This window comes from Mugil cephalus, chromosome 23 (assembly GCF_022458985.1).
Source record: "Mugil cephalus isolate CIBA_MC_2020 chromosome 23, CIBA_Mcephalus_1.1, whole genome shotgun sequence".
Lineage (NCBI taxonomy): Eukaryota > Metazoa > Chordata > Actinopteri > Mugiliformes > Mugilidae > Mugil > Mugil cephalus.
Genome location: NC_061792.1, coordinates 2882119 through 2893089, shown reverse-complemented (window position 1 = coordinate 2893089; position 10971 = coordinate 2882119). Strand labels below are relative to the sequence as shown.

General features: G+C 39.5%; 1 protein-coding gene across 2 annotated transcripts; it reads right to left on the bottom strand.

Annotated features, from left to right (window-relative positions):
• Positions 1-4409: 4409 nt before the first annotated feature.
• Positions 4410-9241, bottom strand: pnpla4 (patatin-like phospholipase domain containing 4). Of its 2 annotated transcripts, XM_047576695.1 has the most exons (7): positions 9100-9241; positions 7654-7842; positions 7125-7219; positions 5883-6018; positions 5464-5529; positions 5226-5378; positions 4410-4661 (listed from the first exon to the last, which is right to left on the bottom strand). In XM_047576695.1, the coding sequence occupies exons 2-7, from the start codon at positions 7831-7833 to the stop codon at positions 4530-4532; spliced, it is 762 nt and encodes a 253-aa protein (XP_047432651.1). In that variant the 5' UTR covers positions 7834-7842; positions 9100-9241; the 3' UTR covers positions 4410-4529. The 2 variants fall into 2 exon arrangements, with proteins under 2 accessions (XP_047432651.1, XP_047432652.1); XM_047576696.1 differs by lacking the exon at positions 5464-5529.
• Between the last annotated feature and the right edge of the window lie 1730 nt (positions 9242-10971).

Genomic DNA, 10971 nt, shown 5'->3' with positions numbered 1-10971 from the left:
GCAATACTGTATTCACTGTATGTACTGTTTACATGGTTCCCTTCATTTAGTTTCACTCAGAGCCTTCTATTTTTTTTTCTTCGAAATTTAGCTTTTATTTTTGCAGTTTTCACTAATTTATTAACTGTGGTACAATGGTACGGTCCTAGGCTGTCCTCGCTTGTGATTGGCCTCATTGAGGTGCCCATCAAATTAAATCTGAATCGAACTTTTATCTGCTTTCTTTCAAGGTTCCATGTCTGTCTGTGTCATGTTCCATGTCTATCGATGCCATGTTTTGATGTCTTATTCCATGCTTCTATGTCATGATTGTTCTGTCAAGGTTCCATGTCTGTCCATGTCATGTTGTTTCCTGTTTTATTTTGTTAAGTTCTGGTGTTCCTGTCTGTGTTCTTTGTTTGTCTCTTGATTGGTTATTTGTGTCACCTGCGTTGATTGTCATCATGTGTCTCACCTGTGTCTTGTCATCCCTCAGTCTTCAGGTGTATATATAGCCCTGCCTTTCCCTTTGTTCCTGGTTGTGTTGTTCTGTCAAGGAGGGAGAGTGGAGTTGAGGGGGTTGTAGGTGAGGACCCAGATGCAGGACTATGATGAGGCAGGATTTCAAACAAAAAGGTTTTTTAATAATTAACCAAAGACGCTGCGCATGGCAGGAAAACCAAAATCCAAAAACCAAAAGAAATATTCAACATGACATGGATACATGGACACGTGAAAACATGGAACCTGACGTGGAACAAGTACGAGGAAACATGGAACATGGTGTGGAGACGTAAAGGTAACTTAAACAACATGGAACAAGACATCAAAACATGGCATGGACAGACATGGAACATGACACAGACAGACACAGAACCTTGACACTTTCATTAAGAGTATTTGGTCAATAGTTCTTCTCTGGTTTGAAGCAACGATTGGTAGTTTTCACATCAACAGTGGAAGAGAAAGCGTTTCTTGCTAAAAACATCAACACTCAACTTCTGCCCTCATATGCTTTACCAGGAGCTGTTTTTAAAGAAATACTTCTAAAAAGCCCTACGTGCTCAGCTGTAAAGGGCAGACACTGAGAGGGCCTGGTGAAGTTGGAATCTAACAGCTAAAGAGCTGAAGAGCTCAGGAGACAATTGAAACCAGAGCAGAGTGGGAATCATGCGGAATAAGAAGTGGTTTGGCAACACGGTAGCCAAAAAACTGCAGGCCTTTAACGTTTCACAGGCACAGAGTGTTGTTGAGTGAAGAGTGCCATTAGTGCATTATAAAAAATGCATGCTTTAGAGCCTTTGATCATTGATCCAGTTTCTGCAGTATTTGTTAAATTAGCAGAATGCAACTAAAATGTCAAAGATTCACAAAAGTACCCGTGAAGTGTTCAACAGAAAATAATACAATTTTAAAGGATGAAATGCATCATTTTGGTCAAAGACTAAATGAACAAGACAGGTTTAATCGTGGTTGCAGCTGAATGGCTTTAAGTGCAACCTAGTATACTAAGCCATGGGTATTATTTTGGTCCTATCACTGGATCCTTTGCATGACTCACTGCAAGCCTGATGTTCATGTGCTGTGTGGTTGTTACATAAAGGTTCTGCGTAAACAATTCAATCCCATTAATCAACAACATACTCCCTGGCCCCAGTGCTTTGACCTGGATCAACAGCATAAAACAACAAATTAGAGCTGAGGAAGAACAGCAGCCTTATCCCATCTATCAGTTTGGGAAGCACAAGTTTGCTGTGCCACCTGTGTTGATTGCCATATCGCTGATATACACTCAGCCATCGCACCCTCTGAACCCATGCAGCAGCACTTTGGCTCAGCGGGAACCCTCTATTGCGGTAAGGTCGATACAGGACACAGTACAGCAGACTGTAAATAAAGACGATCTGCTCTGAAGTGAAGCCAAAGCAAGTACAGCTCCCCTGGTGCCTGGCTCCAGTATTTGTCGTAAGCTCTGCCCCCTCCATGTTGGTGGAATTAAAACGCTCAAGTTTACGTCATATAAAAAAAAAAATGTTCAAATATGGGTTCTGTCATTTAAAGTGGGGACTTTAAGCTGATATAATTCCAACGGAAGTTCAAATGTCCATTTTGCTGATAAGTTGCGTTGAGTCTGGGGGAAGTGTGAGCGGGGCATTGATAGCCTGACTCCGCATGGCTCAACTATTGGACTGTACTGATCAGACTCTGCCTGCAAACTCGCAAGATGGTGATCCTGTATCCCCTGGATAATAGAGTGGATCGAATGGAAGGCAGTGGGGATGCATTGTCCATATTTATATACAGTCTATGAGACACACTTTTCCAAAAGCATATACACAAAAGCACCTAAAGTTTGAGACTTTCCTGCTTTTTAGCCTGCATATTATAGTAGAAACACATTGCAGTTGTATGCAGATTTTTTTTCAATGCAGTACAGTGAAGTTCACTACTGTACATTGCTGCGGTAACAAATGAGCTCCTGTTGTTGGCCCGTGTCCAGACAGCAAGTGTTTCCCTTCAGCGTTTCATTACTGAGAATGAGCTCAAACATAATGTAGAAGGGGGGAAAAGAAAAACACAAGCTGGGGAATCTTCTCCCAGGGTGGAAACTGTAATTTAAGTGAAGCCTTAATTGGGCCCCATTACATGAACCAGCAGGTGGGCTTACACAATCCCAGAGTGGAATCACGAGTGGGTACATCTGCATGTGTGTGTTCTTCTTGGTTAACACCTGAAAGCAATTTAAAAGGTCGGTTTGTCCTTTACAGACGTGAACATTTTAAAAAAACAATGTAAATTTTAATGAATCAAAATAATAACTATACAATAACCTTGTCTACATACTGTAAAATACAAAACAAACCAAGTCCATGCTTTTCTAGCTTTTCCAAGACATTCCACTGTATTGTGCGGTCTTCATCCACGATGGTTCACCTGTTAACATCCACAGCATTTTCTGCCACAACATTAAAACCACTGACGGGAGAAGTAACACCACAGGGCACCCTCAGAAGACCTGTGTTGATTCCATGTGTTGAATCACAAGTGTACACGTGCCATGTCTGTGCATTTCTACTAGTTTCAGATGTAAGAAGAATCAAAGTTCACCACTGACTTTGGAAATAGTCATTTGACAGAATAATCCTCCCTTAAGGTCTCTTGATGTCCATTTGATACTAGGCTGAAAGGACAGGAAAAACCCACCTAAGATAAGGGGGATTTTAAATGTTAAGTTGAAATGGTTCAAAGTTTATGTATGTGATTTGATGTTCCATCTAAAAGCAACACAGGTTTTGATTTTATCTCAAAGAGGAAAAAAAAGACAGGATAAAATCATCATCCAGAAGCAAATGTGAGTCTTGATCCAGACTGATACTGTTACTGCAGGCTTGAGCCCTGTTTCTTGATGCCATATTTTGCATATTAGCATGCATAATTTGACTCTTACGATACTCTGAGGCTGATATAGTATGATATAGTAGAGTCATTCATCAAACCACAATACAGGTCAAAATCTCCTCAGCAGCACATTATAAATCTTGACATAGCGCAGCTCTGTCCCCAGGCAGAAGCTGCAGTCGATGGAGACGCACATCTCCTGACACCGGAGGACATCAAACACTAACCCAACAGAAACGTCCTGCACTTCAAAGATTGCGCTCCATCCTCATTTCTAGAGGGAACTCCTAACATCCATGGCAGCTGCATGAGCTTCCTGTGAAGTGGGTAATAGATGCCCAATATCTTTTCCCCACCGCTTCGAGCGGGAAATTAAACGCTGATCACACGAGAGCCCTTCATCATGTTCAGTGGGCGGCCACATAGAGGAAAAGACCCAGAATGTGTCTTGTGTGATAAAAACGTATCTGACTGAAACTCACAATGATATACGCCGCCTTTCATGCTTTGCTTTATAAATATATATACAGAGGCCTTGATCCTGGAAAAAAAAGAAATCCCCAGGATTTTGCCAAACAAACCATCACAGGTGATATTTACAGTCAGTCCACTTAGAACTGCTGGATCAACATGTTTCCAATACAATGTTAATACCACGGCAGCCTGGTCCCCCTGCACTGGTCGCTGAATTTAACCTGACTTGGAAAACAACTTGGACAACTCACGTAGCATGTAACGCTATTTGTGTTGTTCACAAATACAAAAATTATGCTGCTGCCACTTTTTAAGCCTTAATGTTTGTGCTCTTGACTTTTAGACCATGGGGATTTCCAGTTATTTAAAAAGAGTTGGTTGAAACTAGAATGAAACGACTTGAGACCTAGTGTTAACTAGCTTAACTTTATAATTGCTTCTATGGTTTGTGTGGTGGTAAGCAATGTTTGTTTTTCATAAAAGCCTTATTTTTATACATGTTTTTTTTCCATTACAAAAACACTATCGTTAACGAACAACACATCACCAAAACTGTATTAATATTGTATTCATTTTATTTATTTAAAAAAAAAAACAACTAACTGGAAATAAATACGGCAAAAGATAGTTGTCATAATTTAGGCTTGGGTAAATTGTACTTGGCTTCAGGCTAGGTTTCAGCTCATCCATGCCTCTTTCTTCAGGAACCTCACTGCATCCGAAAACCCTTCTTCACATAAAGAGTTCATTATGGTGGCGGATGGAGGGAAAAGGGCCTGGTTTAGACGTTTGATGTTTTCCATGGAGAACTGAAGAAAAAAAAAACATCAAGTTTAAGGGATAATATGTGAGAATATTTAACTGCCTATAGTTTCCATGGAAAGGAATACAATTCTCAACAGTCATGGAAATGTCACAGTGTATGAATGAATTAGATTATGAATTTGGATTTGCCAAATCTGCATTTTTGACCTGTATTGTTATTTTCTACTGTCGACTACCATCTCATCTGTCCATGCTGACAGTGGTATGGTTTTATCTACATATATTTGGAGATCTATGTCTGACATTCCAACATAATAGAGGGGAATGAAGTTTGATTTGTGGAAGTAACAGTGACCAGATTTAGGCATGTATGTTCAGCCCAAGCATTAACAACACCTCCAAATTTGACCTACAAATGCAGTCTCAATGCGTCCTGGGGGCGTTCACACATGTCTTTTAGCAAGGTCTGGACGGGCCCTTTGTATGTCCGACATTTGGTAATGCCCGCATGTACTCCAGAGCTCTCTAAATTCCCTATGCCCACTCTATTGTCAAAGTAGTCTGACGTGCGACCCCATATAAATCAAATTTGACGATCGCGCACTCACCACTATGTTCATGTTGGCCAGTCTGAGTTGAGTGTTTATGCGCCCACTATGGACAGGACACACATCCTGCAGTCCAGCAAAGGGAGACACCGTGATGGTTCGTCCCACAGGCAGAATTGGAAGGCTGTCTGTGAATCCCCCATCAATCCATTTCTAATGAAAGAAAAGTATGTATCTTGCCAGTGTATTCTAGAAACGGTTTAAAATACTTCAGGTGATCTGAAAAAAAAAACAGTACCTGTCCTCTAAACTCCACTGGTTTGAGTCCAGCATAGACTGGGACAAAGCTGCTGGCTAGTAGAGCCTGGAGGCATTTAGTTAGTAAATAGTCATTCATTCTCAGTCAGATAAAACAGTAATAAATCAGAAGGAGGTTGCTGGACAATGAGCCTTCTCTGCATATGACATGAGGAATAATTGACGTAAATGTCCCCTAGCGGAGAGACAGAAGTTACATTTACACCCTTGTGTTGTGCCATAACTGATAAGCACAAGATAAGAAATTCATTAAACAAGTATTGACTTAGTGGGAGTCTTTTTTAGGGTCAAATCAGTAAAAAAACAAAAAACAAGAATGTAAAACAGTCATAAGCATTTATGACATGGTGTTTTAAATTGAAAAGATCAGCACTACGCATAGACAAATGGGTGGTGTACCTTTATAAGCTCCCCCCTAGAGGAAAACCTGGATACGATGTGGTTTTTGCGGCTTTCTGCGTGCGTTATTGAGATGTGGAGGCGGTCAGTAGCCAGGCTGTGAGCGTCTCTGGGCAGGATTTCGTCTATCCCCTCCCTGGAGATTATCCACACACAGATGCTCATTTGTCAGTGTTTTAATAATTTCTCCACAGGGCTTTTAACAGCAACATGTAATTATTACTCAAGCTGCTGAGTATACTGCACACAGAATCACCGTGGCGGGCATACTAATGAAGGATTAACAATATACAGTAGTCAGTTCACAACACAGAGCTCGCACGCCATTTGTTTTTCATCTAAAAAAACTAACCTGACGTTAAGTCCTCATGGGAATTAAAAAATGATGTATGAACTTGAATGAGGGGCAACACGGTCTTTGTTTTGTATGTAAACCTGGATATTTTCTGTTAGGTGTGGTAACAGATGCCAAGGGAACCCAATAAAACAAATGAAAATCATAGATTATACTTGGGCATTTGTTTATTTAAGAAAATTCATCTCTTATACATATGTGAGTTGCAAAAGTATATGAAGCCGTTTCCAGTATCTGCTGTGACCTCCTGACTTAGTGTTTCTGGTAACCGCTGACCAGTGGTCTGCAGCAACTCAGAGAGATTTTATCCCATTCCCCAGTCTATATATATATATGTATATGTATATATATATATACATTTACACACACACACACACACAATATTCCTACTGGATTAAGATAAGAACATTGACATGGCTACTCCAAAATGTTCATTGTGTTCTTTTTTAACTGTTCGCTAGTAGAATTTATGCACTTCGGCTTCGGCTCATTGCCTTGCTGCATGGCCTAATTTCTCTTAAGATTCTGCTCACGGACTCCTGGCATTTTATTTTAAAATTTGCTCTTATTCACAGCAAAACAGGCCCAAATAAGAAAATCGCCACTTGATTTTTCCAATCAACACAAAGCGTTAAAGTGAAATCACGCTTAACACTATGTTAATTAATGTCAGAGTATAATAAAGATAATATTTCCTGATTAGGTCACAATAAATTCAACTTAACTATACTTTCGTGATGGACAGGATCACTAGGTAAAATTAATGTTTGAAAGTGTGAGAAAATGTTTAAATAAAAGGGTAATGGTAGAAGTTATTAAGTGGTAAGTTAGCCAACAACTGCATAAGTGTTTGCTCAGTTACATGCGAGTAATTGGTGAGTGATTACCGTAGCGTGAGCATGAAGTTGTATCCTGGTGTGATGGCTCCAAACCGCTGTTGCCTCACACTTTCCGCAAAACCGTAAGTGAACTCTTTACAGTGCTGGAAGAGGGAAATTGCATATTCAGTTCCACCTCCCTCTACTTAAGGTGCTTCATGTTTTGACGAACAACCACTACTCTATTTCAGCACTGAAACAGATAGCTTTGAACGAATAACATATGGAAGAACAGTGAGAAAGAACCGTGGTCTTTAGTTTTCATCTCAAACAAGAAACAAGATACTGCAAAATCAAAATACTGCAAAAGTGCCTTTAAAATGCAAATCACTTAACTAAATGATTTTTGTCATTTTTGTTCCATAGGTGCGTGTTATACTTACCTATATACTTATAATTTACTTATATACAGTAGAAGAAAACAATTATGAAGACAGTGAAATTTTATCAAAAATGTCTAGGCCCTTTGTGCTCGACAACCACTTGGTTAACTAATCTCTCTGTTCGTGTATGGACAGAGCTTAGAAACACACTCTACCTCTAACTTGTCAGGAGCTGTGATCATTACAGCAGCCACAAGGGCCCCGGCCGAAGCCCCCGCACAGGCCCTTAGGGATCCCAGCAGTTTGTCTCCGTGGCGGAGGAACGCACCCATGGTGCCCAAATGGTAGATCCCCAAGAAACCGCATGCCGCAAAGGAGAGGTTCAGGACTGTCATCCTTGGTACCTGCACAGACATGATCCACACATTAGACGTGGAGTCAAGGACAAGCTAAGTGCTAAAGTGTGTACATGGAAAATTGTAAATTAGGTACAAAACATATTTGCTTTACACAGGTGTAAACACCAGTTTCATATTGTTCGTTAGGCTGAACCATAGACTATATAGAAATTTTATGGAGATATTTATCTCTTCCTACTCTCACAGTTCCACCAGGCAGTTTCACATAGAGGTTGGTGTGGCAACTGGTAGTCGTCATGATGTCTATAGCATCAAACAACTAACTAAAATGAAACTTATCAAAAAATGAACACTTGAGTATTCAGCAGTGTTATATTAAGGATAAAAGGATAAAATTCATCCTTATGTTTTGTGAGTACTTTAGTTTGAAACAAGTCCCACCCACCGAGGCTTATGACCTATACTGCAGTCAGTCACCAGGGGGCGTTCTACTCGCTTTGACTTCACTTTAGAGGAGTTGTTCCATTGTCCATCTTTATTTACAGTCTATGGGCAAAGATTATTTTAGGGGGCAGCTGCACTTTATGCCCTGATTGACAGTTTTGTGTTATGCCTCATTTCCCACAATCGTAAAGACTGAGAACAGAGGGGAAAGAGCACAAAGTTATTCTGACCCATATGACTCCAGTAGCTGGCAAACACTGCAAACTGAAGTGAAATGTTCCTAATTAAATGTTTGGTTTTGTGTTAGAGACCTCAAGTTCCCGAATGAACAGAATCTAGTGACCAGCTCTTTAAAAGAAATCATGGGAATCAAGTCGCACTTTAGACATCTAAGTTTGAATGATTCTGATCCCAAATTTTACCCTATCATTCCTCCCAGTTATTATTTCCTGGATAAAAATTTGTACCTCCAGATTGGCATCTTAAAAATAAATAAATGTCAAAATGAGCCAGTCATTTGAACGACTCTTTGAATGGAAGGTACCTTCAAAGTGCCTCAAATCCCATCTCTATTTCGACTCCTTGTTGCATATTTAATTTGACTCGTAGAGCTGCAGTACCTCCGTTAATGTTAAATATATCAAACTGGTAAATGCCAACAATGGGAAATGGTCTCTATATATCATCAAGCCTACACACATTCACACACCAGTGCTGGTACTGGAAGCTTGCAATTTGTCTGTATGATATGATTTGGATCATGTGGCTATAATGCAAAATTACAGGCAAACACAGCGAGCTAACACCGCTCACAGACACAAACTCTTCGGTTACGATGAGAAAAAGAACAAAGCATACCGTATTTCCATCCCAACACAGAGAACATTTAGCGTTAAGACATTAGCGCAAAACAAAACTGTTAAAACAACGGCGTACTAGTTGATAATGATGAATGATGAGTGGCTTCTGTTATAGAAGTAGTAGCACCACTAAGCGAATAGAGGAAGTAAACAATACGTCTACTTCCGCCTTTGGTTTTCAAAATAAAATCCATACCGTCGAAAGACAATGTTGACAGAATTCATTGTATATGGATAACGTTTCAACACTTCATATTCTACTTTATCCACAACTTTACACCACACAATTCTTTACCGTGGAACAACGGAGTTACTAGGCTACCATAAATGGAAAATCTTTGTATTTAGCTGAGTGGGTTAAAAAAGTTGTTTATTTCGTTCGTGATTTATTGAATTCAGATGGTCTTTTGCTTTCCTTTGAAGACTTGAAGACACAAAATGACGGTTTCAAGGAAAATTTCGAACAAAATGTGTAGACCAATCCCCGTCCCTTTGCTCAGAATGATTAAAAGTGCTATGCAATTGTCTTTGATTATGTAACATAGTTAAAAGAATTTGAGTAAATCCAGCTAAATGTGGGATAAGCGCCCCTGCTGTCTATTGTGTGTGTGGCTGAAATGCGTTTCGAGAGAAGGATTGTGGGAAATCCTCAGAAGAAATGAGGATTCCACTGAGAGGTAAGACGTCCCGAAGCTCGTGGGCAAAAACTTTGTTTGCAGTTGTTGGAGTAATGTTAAAATTAATATTATAGTCTGTAAGTATTGCTCTGTGTTTGTATAGATTTTTCCGTGCTCTCCACAACTTAAATGGTGTTTTTGTTGTTCTGTTGCCGACGGAAACGTGTAGCACGGAGCTAGATTAGCTTAACACGATGCTGTTTTCTTGCGTAGACATGTGCCCATGAAAAAGAAGTGTTACCTACCACTCCCTGTTTTTTCTGTCATACAACCAGGCATGTGTGTGTGACAGAATGAGACAGCAGAGGTGTCGTTATGTTCTGTTTATTTCATGTTTATCCCACGCCAGTTACCGTTATGTTGAATATAAAAATGTAAAAGGTAATAGCTAATAAAAATGCGTAGCTTGCATTTTATTTTAAAATTCTTTTTTTCATTTCTATTTAATACACATTCACACTCTTATTTATATTTTCAATTCATACATTGCACACTTACTTTTATTTTATTCACAGACATTCCAATATATATATATATATATCATCCACTATAGGATCAAAGTAAAAGCAGTTAAAGCTATTTTATTTTATTTTGTTTGTGTCATAGCTACACTTTATTGTGATGTGCAGAAGAAATGAGGATTCCACTGAGAGACATGTGCCCATGAAAAAGAAGTGTGACCTACCGCTCCCTATTTTTTCTGTAATACAACCAGAGAGACAATAAACTGGCTGTTACCACTACTACCAGCTTCAAGTGATTATTGCCTGACTGAGAGGACATCTAAGGGAAACCAAGAGGGTTACAATTACACCATTGCTGCTTTCCTAAAAGGTTGGTGATGTCAATCTGTTTGGTAGAAAATGTTTACACATTTTGGTCTGATATTCACGATTGTGTGTCATTATCCCTTGACAACATTTCTTTGGAAAGCGTTTGGAATGGCAACTGATAACACTTCCTGTTTCTATAGCATCAGATAACTAACTTAAATGAAACTTATTGAACAACTGACCTAAAATGACATAAACCACCCTTGTAAATATCTGAAACAATTCTTGAAAAATATCTGATGTGTATTTTAACGTTTTGGTGTGGTGCAATTGCTATAACTCACTGCACTCTGTGGTGGCCAATCCATGTGTCTCAATTTAAGCCAGATAATTCCTGGCATTGTCATCTTGGAATATGCC